Source organism: Brachyhypopomus gauderio, unplaced genomic scaffold, assembly GCF_052324685.1.
Source record: "Brachyhypopomus gauderio isolate BG-103 unplaced genomic scaffold, BGAUD_0.2 sc76, whole genome shotgun sequence".
NCBI lineage: Eukaryota > Metazoa > Chordata > Actinopteri > Gymnotiformes > Hypopomidae > Brachyhypopomus > Brachyhypopomus gauderio.
In genome coordinates this window covers 694,476-717,633 of record NW_027506897.1, presented here as the reverse complement: position 1 = coordinate 717,633, position 23,158 = coordinate 694,476, and the positions used below count along the sequence as shown (strand labels likewise).

Below are 23,158 nucleotides of genomic sequence, written 5' to 3'. Positions count from 1 at the left end.
GAATCATGTGCTCTAACAACTGATAAATTTCCATGAAGACTGGTCAAAGCATTGCTGAGATATAGTTGCTGAAGTCAATTTGGCCACGCCTCAGAGCTATTGATTGACATGTGACAACCAGACTGTATACCCATGTCACAGTTTTGTTGATATTCCTTGATAATGAGATTCTTGTGAATATTTTGACACCAAGATTTTGGTGATCAGATGAAAAACCAGGGACTAGTATAAAAAAGTAGGTTTTGCATATTATGCAAATTAGCAAAAAATCTAAGTAGGCGGAGCTTAATGGTTCTTGAGGCTTTTTTGTTTGTCTGGAGCCAAGGAATGCACCTGAAGTGGAATTTTGTTTCTAGGACCTTCGGGGTGGGAGATATGAACCCAAACGCAAAATGCTGCGCTATAGCGCCACCATCAGGCCAATTTGGGTGTCTGTACTTTAGCACGGTCCCGCAAACAGACTACACCAGTCTGCCAAGTTTGGTCTTCCTGGGCCTTACGGTCTAGGCTGCAGTATGCGTTTTATGCGGAGAAAAATAATAATAATAAGAAAGAAGAAAAATCCGAGCAATTACAATAGGTTTCCCACACTACGTGTGTGAACCCTAAATATAGCCGCAAGCGGCGATTGGCGGGTTCACACAAAAAAAGGCACAAAAGCCCAAAGGGTCTTTTAGACCAACAAGTGATATGAAGCTACTTCAGTCTAAAAAATGGACAGATAAAGTAATTTGCAAAAAATTATTCAACTGGGGCAATAAAGGCCCAAAAGATCAAAACAAAATGTCATGGCAAAATGATTCAGATCATAGAAGTTAATCAAATGCTGTGATTAGCTTTGTATGTGTGTGTTTGTGTGTTTTTTCATGTATGCAGTAAGGGCTTCTTAAGGCTTTTTTGGTTGGCTTGAGCAAAGGAATACAGCTGAAGTAGAATTTTGTTTCTAGGCCATACAGTGTGGAAGATATTAAACAAAATGATTCAGACCATACAACTAAATCAAATGCTGAGATTAGGTTAAAAGCACTGACACACTGACCCAGGGGCCTAGTCAAATAAATATACCTTTGGCTGAATTTGTCAGAAGTTGTGAACATAGCAGCAGGAGAGCTCTTGTTAATGCCCCACATGTAAACACCACTCTTTAACCCTTTTCATTTAGCTGACAAAATCTGTCACATGTGAATCTCAAACAAACCAAAGAGTGATGGCTTACTATACAATAAAATAACACAAATATTCTTATCTTTGCCTGTTCATGATGTTCTCATCCCTACTCTGACATGTTCTCACTGTTGTGCCCATAGTAGGGAGGCCACTAGGAATGTGTATCTAACAAGACTTTGATGATAAGTAAAGCATGCAGTTATATAGAGGTTGTGTGTGAAATGCGAATTACATATGTCTGTCCTCTCTTATGTCATTTCAGGATGTATAGAGGGCATGAGTTGAGAGTGTGGATGGAAAAATGAAGATAAATATCAGTTAGTGTGTTGGAAATGGCTAGAGAAATGTATATATGAAGCATATAGGAAGTCATGTGTGAGGGTGTGTGGAAAAAAGAAGCTAAATATCTGTATATTAGTCACTGGGTAATTGGTAGTAATGGCTAGAATTAGTGTGTATGTAAAACCTATAGGCCAGAGAGGCCTTTGTTTTTGTGAGTGCATGTGAAAGAGAGAGAGGGAGGAGGGAGAGCCCAAGGGTTGTAAAATGTTAGAAGGATGGGAGAGTGGAGGAGGGGGGCAGCGTGTGCGAGAATGGCACGTGCGTGTGGGCTGAGCAGCTCTCGTCTTCTCCCTGCACAGCTCAGTATGGAAAATGAAAATATTCACTGTAGAGCTGTTTGTGGATGGATTTGGCTCAAACTTGGCACAGAGCACCACAATGGTCATGTGAATGTGGATGTCAATTTTCATAACAATCAGACATACTATGGTGTAGTTATTGAACTGTGAATTTGATGTGTTACGATGGTAGCATTGTGATGCATATGAAAAATATTAATTTGTGAAAACCTTAGGATTTTCTCCCTAATCTTAGCATTTCAGAGTCTGCTGAGTATTACAAGGTGTGATTTAAAGGGGATGGAGTTAAAATGCTAGGACTAGTATGAAAATGACAAGTTATATATATTTGATAATAGTGAAAAAGTGGTACATTTTTGCAAAGCACATGTAATTAGAAAGTTGCTAGGAATTCTGCATACAATCATATGAGTGCAAGCATTTCTTGATAAGTGAAAATATGTAGGAGAAATTGTGGATTTTCTAGTATAGCGCCACCTAGTGGTGCAATTCCCTTCTAACATGAGTATGTCTTAGAGGGTGTGTACACGAACATACCATGTCAGTTTCATGTGTATGTACCTATGGTAAGTCTGCCAAATGGCCAATTAATTAAAATTAAAATTAATTGGCTTATGGCGGCCATGTTTTTTGAGTGATGAGGTCATCATTGTGTGCCTTGATACCACTTGGGCCCCTGATGACGTCTGTAAAGTTTGGGCTTGATGTGACTAATGGTTTCTGAGAAACAAATTTCCCCATGTTATAGCGCCCCCTATTGGACAATCGTGGCCAGCTTTGACCTGTGACCTCTGAGTCATGTGCCCTAACAACTGATAAATTTTCATGAAGATTGGTCAAAGCATTGCTGAGATATAGCTGCTGAAGTAAATTTAGCCACGCCTCAGAGCTATTGATTGACATGTGACAGTCAGTCTGTATACCAATGTCACAGTTTTGTTGATATTCATTGACAATGAGATTCTTGTGAATATTTTGACACCAAGATTGTGGTGATCAGATAAAAAACCAGGGACTAGTATAAAAAAATAGGTTTTGCATATTATGCAAATTAGCAAAAAATCTAAGTAGGCGGAGCTTAATGGTTGTCTATGAATAGTCCTATTGAATTTTGCCAAGGAATCCATAAAAAGTGGAATTTTGTTTCTATGACTTACGGATTGGGAGATATGGACCAAACGACAAAATGGTGTGCTATAGCGCCACCATCAGGCCAATGTGGGTCTCTGTACTTGAGTCTGGTCCTTGGACCATACATTATCAATTTGCCAAGTTTGGTGTTTCTAGGCCTTACGGTCTAGGCTGCACAATGCGTTTTAGGTCAAAAAATGGGCAAAAGAATAATAATAATAAGAAGAAGAAAGAAAAATCCTAACAATTACAATAGGGTTCCCACACTATGTGTGTGAACCCTAATAAGAAAAATACCAGCAATTACAATAGGGTTCCCACACTATGTGTGTGTGAACCCTAAATATAGCCGCAAGCGGCGATTGGCGGGTTCACACACCAATAGGCATTTTGGCCTCAGTAGGCAAAAGGAAGCCCAAAAGGTCCTTTAGACCTAAAAGTGAAAAAAAGCTGTTTGGGTTTGGCCAGTGTGTGCTCTACAGATGTAGAGTGTGATGACATCTGCGTGTGTCAGAAAGGGAGACACAAAAATAGCACATCTGGCTAGAGCTGCATCTATGTGAACAGTATAGGAAGGCCTGCACTTGTCTATACATGATTGGGCCTCTATATTACTGACAGAGAGAGATTGAGGGAGCCAGAGACTATGCTTTGTTATTTCACTCCTTGTACACGTAGCACGCCTAACATGACTGCCTGTGTATTCAAAGTATGAATGTAGTCTGCAAAGCCTGACATGACTGGCATTACTGACATAACTGATATGACTGGCATGACTGGAATGACATCACTGGCATGACGAACAAAATTAACATGACTGATATGACTGACATAACTGGCATGACTGTAATGATTTGAAGATTTGACTGACATGACTGGACTGACATGACTGATAGGACTGATATGACTGGACTGAAATGATTGGCATGACATGACTTACATGACTGGCAGAACATGACTGGCATGACTGGCATCACTGACATGACTGATATAACTGACATGACTGGACTGGCATGTCTGATATGACTGACATCACTGGTATGACTGACATATACTATACATATACTATAGATATGCATACAAACTATACATACATTTAGGTAGAAGTGTGTGTGTGTGTGTGTGTGGTAGTATATGTATTCAAACTATGACAACATATACTAATACATACATACATAAGTATACATAGAAACTATACATACATATAGGTATAAAGGTGTGTGTGTCTGTGTGTTTGTGTGAGAGACAAAAAGAAGCCAAATATCAGTTTGTATAAGCATGTGTTAGTCACTGAGATATGGGTGGGTATGGCTAGGGAAGTGTCATTGTGAATACTATAGGAAGGCCTGCTTGCGCCTGTATGTGTGTGTGCCTGGTTAATAGACACAGAGAGATCTAGGTAGCCAGAGCAATGTTTACTTAGGGCACAGAGATGGGAGGGGGAATGTGGGTGAGAGTGTGAGAGAGACTGAGAGTGTGAGTTTCAGCTTGCGTGCGTGTGAGAAGGAGAAGGTGACAGAGGGACTTTACATGCATTCTTATGCATTGTATATAATACTGCACTGTAGAGCCATACGATAACCGATTTAGATGAAACTTGACAAATTTGTTCAGGATGGGATTCTGAATGGGCTTGTGCATTTTGGTCAGAATTGGGTAAAATATGAAAGAGCTTTAAGAATATGAATATTATATGTATCGATGCTGTCCATTAAAAAAATATTTAGCAGGTATAAGTGTCCTCAAATCCAAAATCTTTGGATTGTTTTTTGATTTCACACTCTGTAGAGTATTATAAGACTTTGCTTGACATGATAGTATGAAAATCCTAGGAGGAGTATGAAAAGTGATGATTTCAAACTATTATTAACTGTAAATAAACTGTGCATTTTTTAATAGGACATGTAATGGGAAAGTTGTTCGCACTACTGCAAGGAATCAAAAGAGTCCAATTGCATGTTCCCAAGTGGAATTATGTAGGGGATACACTTGCTTTTTTTGCAATAGCGCCCCCCAGTGGCCAATCGACACCCGGCTGGATTATGTCATAGGGGGCGTGCACTTGTCCACACCCAAGAGGTTTCGTGCAGATCGACCAATGGTAAGCCTGTCAAACGCGTGCCGATCACTGATTGGCCGATTACGTCAGCCATTTTGGAAGTATGGCATGTCTGCTTTAGGACCTGGTTTCCAGAGGCCCATAGATGATGTCTGTCAAGTTTCATGTGGATCGGCCAATCTGAGTGCATGGGGCAAATTTTTGCATGTTATAGCGCCCCCTAGCAGGTGAGGTATGGCAACCTCTGCGAGCTGCCCCAGACCCTCACAGGGAAGCTGTCTGTGAAGTGCCATCTCATTACATGCAAGTTTTCTTAAGTTAGAGCTCCATATGCGCAAAATTTACTATTGAATTTACGCCCCCTCATTTGATTGGCTTATACTGACTAGGTAGTGAAGAAATTAGCATTTTTGTTGGATACATTTTAAAGTTCAGACTCTTCTGAACGTTTTGATACCACATATGTGCATGTATGTGAAAAATCCAGGGACTAGTTCGCGCTCAAAGATGTGTGTGATTTTGCACATTATGCAAATTAACTCGAAATCTAAGTGGGCGGAGCTTAATGGTTGTATATTAATTGTCCTATTGAATTTAGTCAAGGAATGTATAGGAACTGGAATTTTGGTTCTAGGACCTACGGTGTAGAAGATATGGACAAAAAGTCAATATGGTCCGCTATAGCGCCACCATCAGGCCAATTTGGGTCCCTGTATGGGAATCTGGTCCTTGGAGGTAACTGAACCTTTTTGCCAAGTTTGGGGTTTCTAGGCATTACGGTCTAGGCTGCACAATACGTTTTAGGTCAAAAAATGGGACAAAGAATAATAAGAAAGAAAAATTCTAACAATTACAATAGGGTTCCCACACTATGTGTGTGTGAACCCTAAATATAGCCGCAAGCGGCAATTGGCGGGTTCACACACGAATAGGCCTCTTGGCCTCAATAAGCAGAGGCCCAAAAGGTCCTTTAGACCCTAAATGTGAAAAGAAGCTGTTTGAGTGGAAAAAAATGCACAAATAAATTAATGTGCAAAAAAAGGTTCAATTGGGGCACTAAAGGCCCAAAAGGATCAAAATAATGTGTATTGGGAAATTGAGTCAGATCACAGAACTAAATCACATGCTGAGATCAGCTTTGTGTGTGTTTGTGTGGTATTTCATGTGAGCAATAGTTTTCAGTCAGTTTCGGTGTTTGGCCACTAGATGGAGCCCAAGTACTACCATACTGATATCTCATTAATCTCAGTAGTGCAATGACATTTTGGTGAATTAAAAGGTTCATTTCCGGTCAGGCAGTGCACTTTTTGTTATAAGATGTAATTGCAATGTTATAGAACTTATTGATCTGGATCATACAAGACCAATTAATTGTCTGTATTCTGCATAACAAGATTGCAGCATGAGTTTTTATGTTTTCTTATGTTTTTGGGTACTGTAGCGCCCCCGACAGGCCAATTTGAACCAAACTTGGCATACCTCACAAGGACTTCAGGATATAAAAGCCATTCAAATTGGGAGTTGATTGCATACATGGTTTATGAGTTATAGCAATATAGATCATAAATGGCATGGCCACAATGATATAATGGGTAAATGGACCAATCAGAAAAATAAAAATCCAAAATTTTTTTAATCACTTTTTACCTACAGAGTCTACTGATTATGCTTATAGCAATTTTTCCATAATTGGATCAAATTCCTATGACTAGTTTGTAAATAGCTATTTTCAAACAATTGATGAATGTGACAAAAGTATGCATTTTTTAATAGGACTTGTAATTGCAAAGTTGTCAGGTCTACTGCAAGGAATAAACATAAACAAGTTGCATGTTCCTAAGTGAAAATTTGGAGGAGTTATGCATGATTTTCACAAATAGCGCCACCTAGTGGCCAAATGTTTCAAAACTGCACAGCAAGACACAGTCCTGAGATATGCACACTGGTGAGGTTTCATGTTGTTTGGCCAATGGTAAGTCTGTCAAATGGCCAATTAATTAAAAAAAAAATTTATTGGCTCATGGCGGCCATGTTTTTTGAGTGATGATGTCATCATTGTGTGTCTTGATATCACTTGGGCCCCTGATGATGCCTGTAAAGTTTTGGCTTGATGTGACTAATGGTTTCTGAGAAACAGTTTTTCCCATGTTATAGCGCCCCCTATTGGACAATCGTGGCCAGCTTTGACCTGTGACCTCGGAGTCATGTGCCCTAACAACTGTTAAAATTTTATGAAGATCGGTCAAAGCGTTGCTGAGATATTGCTGTTTAAGTAAATTTGGCCACGCCTCGGAGCTATTGATTGACATGTGACAGCCAGACTATATGCAAATCTCAAAATGTTTTTAAGCAACTTTGATAATGAGATTCTCCTGAATATTTTGACACCAAGGTTGTGGTGATCCGATAAAAAACCAGGGACTAGTATAAAAAAGTAGGTTTTGCATATTATGCAAATTAGCAAAAAATCTAAGTAGGCGGAGCTTAATGGTTCTTGAGGCTTTTTTGTTTGGCTTGAGCCAAGGAATCCATCAGAAGTGGAATTTTGTTTCTAGGCCCTACGGTTTGGGAGATATGGACCAAAACGCAAAATGGTGCGCTATAGCGCCACCATCAGGCCAATGTGGGTCTCTGTGCTTTAGCACGGTCTCGCAAAGAGACTACACCATCCTGCCAAGTTTGGTCTCCCTGGGCCTTACGGTCTAGGCTGCAGTATGCGTTTTATCAGTAGAAAAATAATAATAAGAAAGAAAGAAAGAAAGAAAGAAAAAACCCGACAATAACAATAGGTTTCCCACACTGTGTGTGTGAACCCTAAATATAGCCGCAAGCGGCGATTGGCGGGTTCACACACAAATAGGCATATTTTGGCCTCAATAGGCAAAAGGAAGCCCAAAAGGTCCTTTAGACCTAAAAGTGAAAAGAAGCTGTTTGGGTTTGGCCAGTGTGTGCTCTACAGATAGTGTGTGATGACATCTGCGTGTGTCAGAAAGGGAGACACAGAAATAGCACATCTGGCTAGGGCTGCATCTATGTGAACAATATAGGAAGGCCTGCATGTGTCCATACATGATTGGGCCTTTATATCACCGACAGAGAGAGATTGAGGGAGCCAGAGACTATGCTTTGTTAATTTACTCCTTGTATACCTTGCACGCCTAACATGACTGCCCGTGTATTCAAAGTATGAATGTAGTCTGCAAAGCCTGGCATTACATGACTGACATGACTGGCATGACTGACATAACTGATATGACTGGCATGACTGAAATGACATCACTGGCATGATGAACAAAAGTAATATGACTGATATGACTGACATAACTGGAATGAGTGACATGACTGGCATCACTGTAATGACATGACTGATATGACTGACATGACTTATGTCTGACATGACTGGACTGACATGACTGATATGACTGGACTGAAATGACTGGACTGACATGACTGTTATGACTGGACAGATATGCATACAAACTATACATACATTTAGGTAGAAGTGTGTGTGTGTGTGTGTGTGTGGTAGTGTATGTACTCAAACTATGACAACATATACTAATACATACATACATAAGTATACATAGAAACTATACATACATATAGGTATAAAGGTGTGTGTGTCTGTGTGTTTGTGTGAGAGAGAGACAAAAAAGAAGCCAAATATCAGTTTGTATAAGCATGTGTTAGTCACTGAGATATGGGTGGGTATGGCTAGGGAAGTGTCATTGTGAATGCTATAGGAAGGCCTGCTTGCGCCTGTATGTGTGTGTGCCTGGTTAATAGACACAGAGAGATCTAGGTAGCCAGAGCAATGTTTACTTAGGGCACAGAGATGGGAGGGGGAATGTGGGTGAGAGTGTGAGAGAGACTGAGAGTGTGAGTTTCAGCTTGCGTGCGTGTGAGAAGGAGAAGGTGACAGAGGGACTTTACATGCATTTTTATGCATTGTATATAATACTGCACTGTAGAGCCATACGATAACCGATTTAGATGAAACTTGACAAATTTGTTCAGGATGGGATTCTGAATGGGCTTGTGCATTTTGGTCAGAATTGGGTAAAATATGAAAGAGCTTTAAGAATATGAATATTATATGTATCGATGCTGTCCATAAAAAAAATATTTAGCAGGTATAAGTGTCCTCAAATCCAAAATCTTTGGATTGTTTTTTGATTTCACACTCTGTAGAGTATTATAAGACTTTGCTTGACATGATGGTATGAAAATCCTAGGAGGAGTATGAAAAGTGATGATTTCAAACTATTATTAACTGTAAATAAATTGTGCATTTTTTAATAGGACATGTAATGGGAAAGTTGTTCGCACTACTGCAAGGAATCAAAAGAGTCCAATTGCATGTTCCCAAGTGGAATTATGTAGGGGATACACTTGCTTTTTTTGCAATAGCGCCCCCCAGTGGCCAATCGACACCCGGCTGGATTATGTCATAGGGGGCGTGCACTTGTCCACACCCAAGAGGTTTCGTGCAGATCGACCAATGGTAAGCCTGTCAAACGCGTGCCGATCACTGATTGGCCGATTACGTCAGCCATTTTGGAAGTATGGCATGTCTGCTTTGGGACCTGGTTCCCAGAGGCCCATAGATGATGTCTGTCAAGTTTCATGTGGATCGGCCAATCTGAGTGCATGGGGCAAATTTTTGCATGTTATAGCGCCCCCTAGCAGGTGAGGTATGGCAACCTCTGCGAGCTGCCCCAGACCCTCACACGGAAGCTGTCTGTGAAGTGCCATCTCATTACATGCAAGTTTTCTTAAGTTAGAGCTCCATATGTGCAAAATTTACTATTGAATTTACGCCCCCTCATTTGATTGGCTTATACTGACTAGGTAGTGAAGAAATTAGCATTTTTGTTGGATACATTTTAAAGTTCAGACTCTTCTGAACGTTTTGATACCACATATGTGCATGTCTGTGAAAAATCCAGGGACTAGTTCGCGCTCAAAGATGTGTGTGATTTTGCACATTATGCAAATTAACTCGAAATCTAAGTGGGCGGAGCTTAATGGTTGTATATTAATTGTCCTATTGAATTTAGTCAAGGAATGCATAGGAACTGGAATTTTGGTTCTAGGACCTACGGTGTAGGAGATATGGACAAAAAGTCAATATGCTCTGCTATAGCGCCACCATCAGGCCAATTTGGGTCCCTGTATGGGAATCTGGTCCTTGGAGTTAACTGAACCTTTTTGCCAAGATTGGGTTTTCTAGGCATTACGGTCTAGGCTGCACGATGCATTTTATGTCAAAAAATGGGCAAAAGAATAAGAAGAAATATAGCCGCAAGCGGCGATTGGCGGGTTCACACACAAATAGGCATATTTTGGCCTCAATAGGCAAAAGGAAGCCCAAAAGGTCCTTTAGACCGAAAAGTGAAAAGAAGCTGTTTGGGTTTGGCCAGTGTGTGCTCTACAGATAGTGTGTGATGACATCTGCGTGTGTCAGAAAGGGAGACACAGAAATAGCACATCTGGCTAGGGCTGCATCTATGTGAACAATATAGGAAGGCCTGCATGTGTCCATACATGATTGGGCCTTTATATCACCGACAGAGAGAGATTGAGGGAGCCAGAGACTATGCTTTGTTAATTTACTCCTTGTATACCTTGCACGCCTAACATGACTGCCCGTGTATTCAAAGTATGAATGTAGTCTGCAAAGCCTGGCATTACATGACTGACATGACTGGCATGACTGACATAACTGATATGACTGGCATGACTGAAATGACATCACTGGCATGATGAACAAAAGTAATATGACTGATATGACTGACATAACTGGAATGAGTGACATGACTGGCATCACTGTAATGACATGACTGATATGACTGACATGACTTATGTCTGACATGACTGGACTGACATGACTGATATGACTGGACTGAAATGACTGACATGACTGTTATGACTGGACAGATATGCATACAAACTATACATACATTTAGGTAGAAGTGTGTGTGTGTGTGGTAGTGTATGTACTCAAACTATGACAACATATACTAATACATACATACATAAGTATACATAGAAACTATACATACATATAGGTATAAAGGTGTGTGTGTCTGTGTGTTTGTGTAAGAGAGAGACAAAAAAGAAGCCGAATATCAGTTTGTATGAGCATGTGTTAGTCACTGAGATGTGGGTGGGTATGGCTAGGGAAGTGTCATTGTGAATGCTATAGGAAGGCCTGCTTGCGCCTGTATGTGTGTGTGCCTGGTTAATAGACACAGAGAGATCTAGGTAGCCAGAGCAATGTTTACTTAGGGCACAGAGATGGGAGGGGGAATGTGGGTGAGAGTGTGAGAGAGACTGATAGTGTGAGTTTCAGCTTGCGTGCGTGTGAGAAGGAGAAGGTGACAGAGGGACTTTACATGCATTTTTATGCATTGTATATAATACTGCACTGTAGAGCCATACGATAACCGATTTAGATTAAACTTGACAAATTTGTTGAGGATGGGATTCTGAATGGGCTTGTGCATTTTGGTCAGAATTGGATAAAATATGAAAGAGCTTTAAGAATATGAATATTATATGTATCGATGCTGTCCATTAAAAAAATATTTAGCAGGTATAAGTGTCCTCAAATCCAAAATCTTTGGATTGTTTTTTGATTTCACACTCTGTAGAGTATTATAAGACTTTGCTTGACATGATAGTATGAAAATCCTAGGAGGAGTATGAAAAGTGATGATTTCAAACTATTATTAACTGTAAATGAACTGTGCATTTTTTAATAGGACATGTAATGGGAAAGTTGTTCGCACTACTGCAAGGAATCAAAAGAGTCCAATTGCATGTTCCCAAGTGGAATTATGTAGGGGATACACTTGCTTTTTTTGCAATAGCGCCCCCCAGTGGCCAATCGACACCCGGCTGGATTATGTCATAGGGGGCGTGCACTTGTCCACACCCAAGAGGTTTCGTGCAGATCGACCAATGGTAAGCCTGTCAAACGCGTGCCGATCACTGATTGGCCGATTACGTCAGCCATTTTGGAAGTATGGCATGTCTGCTTTAGGACCTGGTTCCCAGAGGCCCATAGATGATGTCTGCCAAGTTTCATGTGGATCGGCCAATCTGAGTGCATGGGGCAAATTTTTGCATGTTATAGCGCCCCCTAGCAGGTGAGGTATGGCAACCTCTGCAAGCTGCCCCAGACCCTCACAGGGAAGCTGTCTGTGAAGTGCCATCTCATTACATGCAAGTTTTCTTAAGTTAGAGCTCCATATGCGCAAAATTTACTATTGAATTTACGCCCCCTCATTTGATTGGCTTATACTGACTAGGTAGTGAAGAAATTAGCATTTTTGTTGGATACATTTTAAAGTTCAGACTCTTCTGAACGTTTTGATACCACATATGTGCATGTATGTGAAAAATCCAGGGACTAGTTCGCGCTCAAAGATGTGTGCGATTTTGCACATTATGCAAATTAACTCGAAATCTAAGTGGGCGGAGCTAAAGGGTCCTAGAGGCTTTTTTGTTTGGTTTGAGCCAAGGAATCCATCAGAAGTGGAATTTCGTTTCTATGACCTACAATGTAGGAGATATGGACCAAAACGCAAAATGCTGCGCTATAGCGCCACCATCAGGCCAATGTGGGTCATTGTCTGGGTTTCCCTCATTGCACCTCTGGTGCACCTGTCTGACAAGTTTGGTGTTTCTGGGCCTTACGGTCTAGGCTGCAGTATGCGTTTTACAGCCTGAAAAATAATAATAATAAGAAGAAAAACTCGAGCAATTACAATAGGGTTCCCACACTATGTGTGTGAACCCTAAAAATAAGAAAAATACCAGCAATTACAATAGGGTTCCCACACTGTGTGTGTGAACCCTAAAAATCTCAGCAATTACAATAGGTTTCCCACACTACGTGTGTGAACCCTAATAATAAACCCGATTCGACTATTAGTTGACTAAAGGGAAAAGCTGATGAATCAGATTCGACTATGAAAATCCTTAGTTGAATACACCCCTAGTGTATATACAGTAAGGTCTGAGGGAGATTACAGAGTGATGAATTATTACTTCTCAAGGTCAGAGGGAGATTACAAAGTACATCATCATGATTAGGGGAGGAGCTAATGAGGAAAGGTATGCCATCATGATTAGGGGAGGATCTAATAAGCAGATATATACCATCATGATTAGGGGAGGAGCTAATGAGGAGAGTTATACCATCATCAATAGGGGAGGAGCTAATGAGGAGAGGTACACCATTATCAGTAGGGGAGGATCTAATGAGGAGAGATATACCATCATGATTAGGGGAGGAGCTAATGAGGAATGATATACCATCATGATTATGGGAGGAGCTAATGAGGTGTGACAGATTGTCATCAGTAAATTTATTTACCAGTCTAGTTTCCTTCTCACTAGTCTTAACATTAAAAGATAACTGGAAACATCATTTGATGGGTTAATGTGTTCATATGTGAAAGTTCCTTTGGGTACTGAACCTGCTCACATTCAGCCATCTACAAACTGATTGACTTACAAATTCTAACCAATTATAGTTTCTACACTTCACACTGTCCTCTGCTGTATTTAATCACACAGAACAGGCATTGTATAAATAATAAAATATGATTTGCTGTTCTGTTTACTATATAATAATTGTTTAATAACACAAAAAAGGCTTAAACAGAAATAGGCTGTTTTTAAGTGTTTAATAACACTGACTGCCGAAATCAATCAATAAAGACTGTGAGACACACTGGCCTGTGTCAGACTCTGGGTGGCGCTATTACACACGTGAAAAACTAAGTTCGTTTTTTAATGGCATCCTCATATTTTGATGTTTAGTGGCCATCTCCATAGCGATGCACTATGCACTGAGTCAACTGGAGCAGAGGCAGAGCTACGTTTGGATGCTCTTCGTGGACTACAGCTCAGCTTTTAACTCAATTATACCAGACATCCTAATAACAAACTGACCACCATCGGCCTCAACTCAATCATACCAGACATCCTAATAACAAACTGACCACCATCTGCCTCAACTCAATCATACCAGACATCCTAATAACAAACTGACCACCATCTGCCTCAACTCAATCATACCAGACATCCTAATAACAAACTGACCACCATCTGCCTCAACTCAATCATACCAGACATACTAATAACAAACTGACCACCATCTGCCTCAACTCAATCATACCAGACATCCTAATAACAAACTGACCACCATCTGCCTCAACTCAATCATACCAGACATCCTAATAACAAACTGACCACCATCTGCCTCAACTCAATCATACCAGACATCCTAATAACAAACTGACCACCATCTGCCTCAACTCAATCATACCAGACATCCTAATAAACAAACTGACCACCATCGGCCTCCCCCCTCTCACATGTGCCTGGATAAAAGACTTCCTGACCAACCGACCCCAGACTGTGAGACTTGGCCCACATCTCTCCTCTTACCGCACGCTGAGCACTGGCTCCCCACAGGGATGCGTACTGAGCCCCCTCCTGTACTGCCTCTATACCCAAGACTGCAGTCCGATCCACAACAAGAACCTGATCGTCAAGTTCGCCAACGACACCACAGTGATCGGACTCATCTCGAGGGAAGACGAATCTGCCTACAGAGGAGGTCCTGAATCTGTCGACCTGGTGTGCAGTGAACAACCTGACTCTGAACACCAAGAAAACAAAAGAGATCATTGTCGACTTCAGGAAACACTGCATCGAACCAGCCCCCCTCTTCATTAATGGCGAGTGTGTAGAGAGGGTTCACTCCTTCAGATTTCTTGGAGTCCAACTATCAAATGACATCTCCTGGACAGAAAACATCACAGCGACCATCAAGAAGGCTCAAAAGCGACTACACTTCCTAAGGGTTCTTAGGAAGCACAACCTGGAGTCCAACCTGCTGCTGACCTTCTACCGCTCGTCCATCAAGAGCCTACTGACATACTGCATCACAGTGTGGTATGGCAGCTGCACCATGGCAGACAAGGAGAGACTGCAAAGAGTAGTGAAGACAGCACAGAGGATCATTGGCTGCCCTTTGCCCTCCCTAATGGACATTTACTCCACCCGCTGTCTCAGCAGAGCACAATCCATAATCATGGACAACTCCCACCCGGATCAGATCAAAGACAAACCGGTTCAAGAACAGTTTTTTCCCAAAGGCAATAACAAACATAAACTCAAATTTGCTCCAACCCCACAGACTCTCCGACACTCACCGTGCAATACTATTTCCAATGTGCAATACTTATATTTATATTTATATTGTAAATTCAAGATTGTGTACTTACTGTGTATTATTTACTGTATTCTATGGTGTTTTTGCTACTGCACTGGAGGAGCTGCTACAATTTCACTGTACTGGGTATAGTGACAATAAAAGGCATTATATTCTATTCTATTTCTATTCTGCTGGTGAAGAAACATCTGATGGAGGGTTCCACTCCAGTCCAGACCAACATCACAGCTCAGACAGGAGGCATCATCAACGCTCCTCAGCTCCATGGGAATCAGATTAAGACACTGAACATCACATATGGTAAGATATAACATTACATAAGAGACAAATGTCCAAATAAGCACTTATTCTAGAAATTGTACTTTTCCACTGTTGAATTAGAATGACAGTAAGGGAACACGAAAGCACCACACGGGTAGAGGGCGGGGCCAGACGTGACTCATGAAAGCACCACACAGGGGTAGAGGGCGGGGCCAGACGTGACTCATGAAAGCACCACACGGGTAGAGGGCGGGGCCAGACGTGACACATGAAAGCACCACACAGGAGTAGAGGGCGGGGCCAGACGTGACACATGAATGCACCACACAGGGGAAGAGGGCGGGGCCAGACGTGACACACGAAAGCACCACACGGGGGAGAGGGCGGGGCCAGACGTGACTGATTCTTTTCATTCATTTTGTTAATTGACAAATAAACTATTAACATCTATTTTTGAAGCATTCTTACTATGCATTTCCCCCACACCTGCCCCAAACCTTATATAAACACATTATATATATATATATATATATATATATATATATATATATATATATATATATATATATATATATATAGAGTATAGTATATAAAACAAATTAATACAGCAGTTCTCATAGCTGCAAATCCTTTTTTATACAAAGTTAATTATGTTAATAACGTTGGTATTTTCCACTGTTCTCTCCTCCAGTTCAGGAAAAGTCCAGTTCCAGCACCATCCCAGTTCAGACTGGAGGATCTTCAGGGAGTCCTGCACTCAGTGAAGGTCTGTTTATACATGTAACGTTTGGGCAAGGTAGGCTGGACACAAGTGTGGACTCTGAAGTAGTTTAATAACAAAACAACCAACACTACACAGAATATACTGACATAAAACAAAGACAAACCAAACAGTGACCAAATACACCAACTAACACTAAAGGAGAACATTAATACACAGAACAGGGGAGACATAAAGACATTAAAGACATGGACCAGCAAGATTACACACAGCATCAAAATTAGTGGAACTTACAATAACTCACATAACAAAAGACTAAACACAGGACAAATACACTGAATAAAACACAGAACCAAACGAGACACACCTGAAAACAATGAGGAGGGGGCGGGGTACAAGGTGGGGCATGAAGTCAGACACAATAAGGGATTTCAAAATAAAAGCACACAAAAAAGAGGGGTTGCCGTGGGGACCATAACAATACACATCACTGATTATGTAGTGAAGATCACATCTGAATATACACATCACTGATTATGTACTGAAGATCACATCTGAATATACACATCACTGATTATGTACTGAAGATCACATCTGAATATACACATCACTGATATATTGAAGAAGATGCAAACACACAAAATTGTTTGCAAAATCGACAACGCGCGAGACCCTTGCGCCGATCGTGAGCCACTGCGATTACGTCATTTGACGTGACGCGTCAAGTATAAACCACGCTTTATACTTGGGGGGGGGGGGGGGGGGGGTAATCTATGTACCTGCCACACACACACACACACACACACACACACACACACACACACACATACTTCAAAGACACAGAAGAGCATTTGGTTTAGGGACTCCTGATAAACATCTAAACTAATTTACAATTAGGTCTCATGCTCAGGATGCACAAAGGAATGTACATTGAGTAATAAAATGGCGGATAAGGGGGCGGGGCATTAAAGTTTTATTGGGGGGCAATAAAACTGTCAAAACTGTCTGAAGCCCTAGCTAAAATAACCGTATTGTGACGGTGGGTGCGGCGTGAAGGACGAGACACTGAATCCTTCTTTGTAGCAACAGACGTCACTTTAATAAACAGATATTGCGCAATAGCGCACGGAGAACAGAAACACTAACACAGCAACGTGTAGACTGTAGACAACGACGAGCACAGGACACTGCGCGAGCGCACATTAAATAGACAGACCACATTAACCCCATGTGATTACGAGACGATTCACAGGTGAGACACATTATTCACACAACAAAGCTATCACCACGGAGTTCCGAAAACGCAGACAGAGCACGTGGACAACGTTTACACACGCCCAAAAGGGAGGGGCCGGGGTCCTCAATGTGCCAACAGGACCGATTCCCCTGAACCCACGACGATGGGCGGATCCGACGCGCTCAGTCCTGCGTCTGGGAGGTGACTGCCCTAGGTGAAGCGTCCGCCACGGATCGCCTAGAACACCCTCCCTGGGAACATAGGGGAAAAGACGTTAGACACGTTACACGGGACATTCACAAACACGCACACAGGCACATTGACACATAGAGGAGCGAATGGGAAAAATGGGTTAGGAATACACACGGGAAGACTGACGAACACTGGCACAGACAAACACATAACAGGCGCCAGGCTTCGCGCCAGGAGGAGAGCGAGCAGGGGGGAGAGGTCCGGAGCTGCGGGTGCTGCGTTAGGCAGTCCCCCTCCTGCCTTCGCTGTGGGCTCTCCGCCAGGTGCAGCGCGGCGGGCAGACGTGCCCGGTGCAGCGCGGCGGGCAGACGTGCCCGGTGCATCACAGCGGGCAGACGTGCCCGGTGCATCACGGCGGGCAGACATGCCCGGTGCATCACGGCGGGCAGACGTGCCCGGTGCATCACGGCGGGCAGACGTGCCCGGTGCATCGCGGCTGGCGGACTGGCCGAGCGGGCCGTGTGGGTGGTCCCCTTCTGTCTCCATTTCCTCCTCTTCCTCTTCTCCCCGGCTCCACTCCATGGACTGCTCCGGGCTGCCACCCCGGGAGCAGTCCATAGCACTGTCGCTGGAGCGAGCGGAAGAGGGCGTCCGCTTCCCTCTCACGGTCTCCGCAGACCTCTCAGAGGGGGGAGGGCTCTCCTCCTCCTCCGCGGAGTAGGAGCCCTCTGACGAAGGGTACTCCCCCTCTCCCTCCTCTGCGGTGCGAGTGGAGCCTACAGGCGGAGGGAGGTAGTCATCGTCCTCCGATTCCTCCTCCGACTCCTCCCTACCGTAGTCCACGGTGGAGGCGGAGTCCTCCGACGGAGGGTATTCCTCTCCGTCCCCTCCACCGTAGTCCACGGTGGAGGCGGAGTCCTCTGACGGAGGGTATTCCTCTTCCTCCTCCTCTCCACCGTAGTCCACGGTGGAGGCGTCGCATATAGAGGGGGGGTAGTCCTCTACCTCTCCGCCGTAGTCCACCGTGGACGCGTCATCTGGCGACGGGGGGTAGCCCTCTCCTTCCTGCTCCTCCTCCGAACTCGCTCTCTGGGGGGGACTCGGTAGCTCCGAGGATGCACGAGCCCACCCTCAGCGGTGAGAGGGCGCGGGGAGGAGACGGGTGTCTGGCCAGCCAGACCTTAACCGCCTCCTGGCGGAGCACCACCGCCCACTCGGGGCTGGACGCCTGTCTAGCCATCCGCAGCAGGTCGGCGCACTGCGGATCCCGCTTCAGCTGCTCCGACGTTGGCGTGGCTTCATGGTGCGGGGAGGAGTCTTCTCCCAGCTCGCCCTCTGCCCCATATAGCTCGGGGACACTGACCCTTACAGGCGAGAGCTCCCGGGAAGGCGAGGGATGTCTCTCCCGCCACACCCGCACCGCTGTCTTGCGGTACTCCTCCGCCAACTCCGGTATAGCGGTCTCCCGAGCCGCACACAGCAGATAGGAGCACTCGGGATCCCGCTTCAGCTGCTCCGGAGTCGGTGTGGAGTTGCGGCGCGGGGGGGAGGACGATGCGTGGTGGTGCCGCGTGCTGGGCTTCTTGCCCTTCTTGGGCTTTGACTTGTAGCCTGGCATGTTCGGGTGTCTCTGGTCGGCTCGTCGTTCTGTGACGGTGGGTGCGGCGTGAAGGACGAGACACTGAATCCTTCTTTGTAGCAACAGACGTCACTTTAATAAACAGATATTGCGCAATAGCGCACGGAGAACAGAAACACTAACACAGCAACGTGTAGACTGTAGACAACGACGAGCACAGGACACTGCACGAGCGCACATTAAATAGACAGACCACACTAGCCCCATGTGATTACGAGACGATTCACAGGTGAGACACATTATTCACACAACAAAGCTATCACCACGGAGTTCCGAAAACGCAGACAGAGCACGTGGACAACGTTTACACACGCCCAAAAGGGAGGGGCCGGGGTCCTCAACGTGACACGTATCTTATATATATATCACAACCACACAGGAGAGTGACACAATCACACAGGACACTGACAGTGACACAATCACACAGGAGAGTGACAAAATCACACAGGACACTGACACAATCACACAGGAGACTGACAGCTTCACATTCACACAGGACAGTGACACAATCACACAGGAGACTGACAGCTTCACATTCACACAGGACAGTGACACAATCACACAGGAGACTGACAGCTTCACATTCACACAGGACAGTGACAGTTAGAATGACAGTAAGGGAACATGAAAGCACCACACAGGGGTAGAGGGCGGGGCCAGAGCTCCCCTCCCACCCCCCCCCCCCCCCCCCCCCCCCCCGTGGAGTTCGACCGCCAAACCTCTCTGTAGCGTGTTCAGCTCCGCTCATTTGGATTGTGCAACTACAGGGTGTGATTTATGAATGTGTAGTAAGGAAGATCCCTATTGTTAATGCGCAAACATCATTTTAAATATTTATTAACAGAAATTAGGATGATTTTATTTGACAAAAAGGCTATATATAACGAAAACAAAGACATTTCATGTAACAACTAATGCTTAGCTGCATCCTTGGGCACCCCCATGCAGTTAGAATGGTACATTCGACTATGACGTTCATAGTTGACTAGGGGGTATATAGACAAATAGACAAACAACACACTGTTCATACTTTATCTTCATAATAAAACATTTGTTGAAGTATTTTACAGCCATTAGCACATACTGTTTAATCATATATCAATAAAAAGAATTTAGAAGAGCCTTCAGCATTTAAATGCTCGTAGAATAATTATTTGTGAGAACATTATAGTTCAATACACTTCATGTCAATTGTGATTTGCACCACAATCGAAATTTGTCCTCCTCATTTACCCACCTGTGCAGTCAGAACACACACACACACACACACACACACACACACACACACACACACACACACACTAGTGATTACTAGGGGGCTGTAGTGCACACATGTAAGAGCGGTGGGCAGCCCTAGCCCAGCACCCAAGGAGCAGTTGGGGTTAGGTGTCTTGCTCAAGTCATGGCGTCAGGCCTGGGAATCAAACCCACAACCCTCTGGTCACAACCCACAATTCCCTAACCACCAGACCATGACCATATAGATTATTGATCTTGATGTCAAATAAATACATATTTACTATTTACTATCAGCATATTTGAAGGTGGCATAGTTCATGTGGGTTTAGTGCAAACAAATAAAATTACTGTCATCATGTGTTTCTGTTTTAGAGATGATCTCTGGATCTCAGCAAAAGCTCAAACACAAACTACTTGAGAAATATAAAAAAATTAATGAAGGAATCTCAGATCATGGAAGCTCAACCCTTCTGAATGAGATCTTCACAGAGCTCTACATCACAGAGGGAGGGAGTGGAGACATCAATAATGAACATGAGGTGAGACAGATTGAGACAACATCCAGGAGACCAGCAACACAAGAGACACCCATCAAATGTAATGACCTCTTTAAAGACAAACCCATCAGAACAGTGCTGACTAAAGGAGTTGCTGGAATTGGGAAAACAGTCTCTGTGCAGAAGTTCATTCTGGACTGGGCTGAAGGAAGAGCCAATCAGGACGTCCGCTTCATATTTCCACTTCCTTTTAGGGAGCTGAATTTGATCAAGAAAGAAAAGAATCTGATGGATTTGCTTCATCATTTTTTCCCAGAAACAAAAACATTACAGTTAATAGACTGTGATGCTTATAAAGTCATTTTTATCTTTGATGGTCTGGATGAGTATCGACTTCCTCTAGATTTCCAGAACAACGAGAGCTTATCGGACATAACAGAGTCGACCTCAGTGGATGTGCTGCTGACAAACCTCATCAAGGGGAATCTGCTTCTCTCTGCTCTCCTCTGGATAACCTCTCGACCAGCAGCAGCCAATCAGATCCCTCCTGAGTGTGTTGACCAGGTAACAGAGGTACGAGGGTTCAGTGGCCCTCAGAAAGAGGAGTACTTCAGGAAGAGAATCAGTGATCAGATCCTGGCCAATAAAATCCTCTCACACATGAAATCATCAAGAAGCCTCTACATCATGTGCCACATTCCAGTCTTCTGTTGGATTGCAGCCACTGTTCTAGAGAGCATATTGGGTGAAGCAGAGAGTGGAGAGATCCCCAAGACTCTGACTCAGATGTTCACACGCTTCCTGATCTTTCACATCAAATACAAGGACAGAAAGTTCCATGGAAAAACTAACACTGATCCTCACCAGACTAGAAATATTGTTCTGGCACTGGGAAAACTGGCTTTCCAACAGCTGGAAAAGGGCAACCTGATCTTCTATGAGGAAGACCTGAGAGAGTGTGGCATTGATGTCAAAGAAGTGTCAGTGTACTCAGGAGTGTGTACCCAGATCTTCAGAAAGGAGTTTGAACTGCACCTGGAGAAGGTGTTCAGCTTTGTACATCTGAGTGTTCAGGAGTTTCTGGCTGCTTTATATGCATTTCTCTCTTTCAGCTCCAACAATACAAATGTGCTGGAACATAAAACCACTGCAGACCTACATGACATTAAAAGATCAACAATGTCTGTCTTCCTTAAGAACGCAGTGGACAAGGCCTTACAGAGTGAGAATGGACACCTAGACCTTTTCCTCCGCTTCCTTCTGGGTCTCTCACTGGAGTCCAATCAGACTCTCTTAAAAGGTCTACTGACACAGACAGGAAGCAGCTCTCACAGCACAGAGGAAACAGTCAGGTACATCAAGGAGAAGATCAGGGAGAATCCCTCTCCAGAAAAATCCATCAATCTGTTCCACTGTCTGAATGAACTGAATGATCATTCTTTAGTGCAGGAAGTTCAAACATACCTGAACAGAGGACGTTACAATAGTCTCCATGGAGCTAAACTCTCTCCTGATCAGTGGTCAGCTCTGGTGTTTGTGTTGCTGAACTCAGAAGAGGAGCTAGATGAGTTTGTCCTGAGTAAATATGACCCATCAGAGAAATGTCTACTGAGACTGATGCCAGTGGTCACAGCATACAGGAAAGCTGAGTGAGTATTTTAATAAACACATTACAGCACTGGAGGGAGTTTCTCAAAAGCATCATAGAATCAGTACAAAATCATAATAAGACTTGTAACACTGTAGGGAGTTTCTGTACTGGGGTGATTGATCCCTCCCACCAACAATTGAAACAGATAAATTAGAAATAATAATGTGTTGGTGTAAGGTCATGAATATGCATAACCAATTTAATACAATTACTGACTTTAGCATCTACATTACATGATGTTATCTGAACAACATAGATTCACACACATTTCATATAACACAAGACTGATTAGCATAACACAACTGCACATTACAACTGGTTATATGAGACAATACATGTTAGACATGACAGAAATGCAGCATACAGAATACAACCTGAATGTTACCTAATAGATGGACAGAGGGGGAAAGTAAGAGTGAGAGAGAGGGAAAAAGAGAAAGAGAGAGGGGGAGAGAGGTGCGGGATTGA

At 43.3% G+C, this 23,158-nt stretch overlaps 2 protein-coding genes across 2 annotated transcripts in view; both read left to right on the top strand.

Moving 5' to 3' along the window:
- LOC143491514 (NACHT, LRR and PYD domains-containing protein 3-like) overlaps positions 1–23,158 on the top strand; it is a 189,672-nt gene that overhangs the window by 61,429 nt on the left and 105,085 nt on the right. The gene's annotated exons all lie outside the window — the stretch shown is intronic.
- LOC143491486 (NLR family CARD domain-containing protein 3-like) lies at positions 13,851–22,692 on the top strand. The gene is made up of 6 exons (XM_076990528.1): positions 13,851–13,892; positions 14,491–14,662; positions 14,829–15,151; positions 15,436–15,553; positions 16,206–16,280; positions 20,915–22,692. The coding sequence occupies exons 1-6, from the start codon at positions 13,851–13,853 to the stop codon at positions 22,690–22,692; spliced, it is 2,508 nt and encodes an 835-aa protein (XP_076846643.1).

Excerpts from the sequence above, each read along its gene's own strand:
- LOC143491486 (XM_076990528.1), top strand. The coding sequence starts at position 13,851 with ATGCACTATGCACTGAGTCAACTGGAGCAGAGGCAGAGCTAC. Across the intron at positions 13,893-14,490 it reads TGGAGCAGAGGCAGAGCTAC|GGATGCGTACTGAGCCCCCT; the intron begins GTTTGGATGCTC and ends GGCTCCCCACAG. Across the intron at positions 15,554-16,205 it reads GACACTGAACATCACATATG|TTCAGGAAAAGTCCAGTTCC; the intron begins GTAAGATATAAC and ends TCTCTCCTCCAG.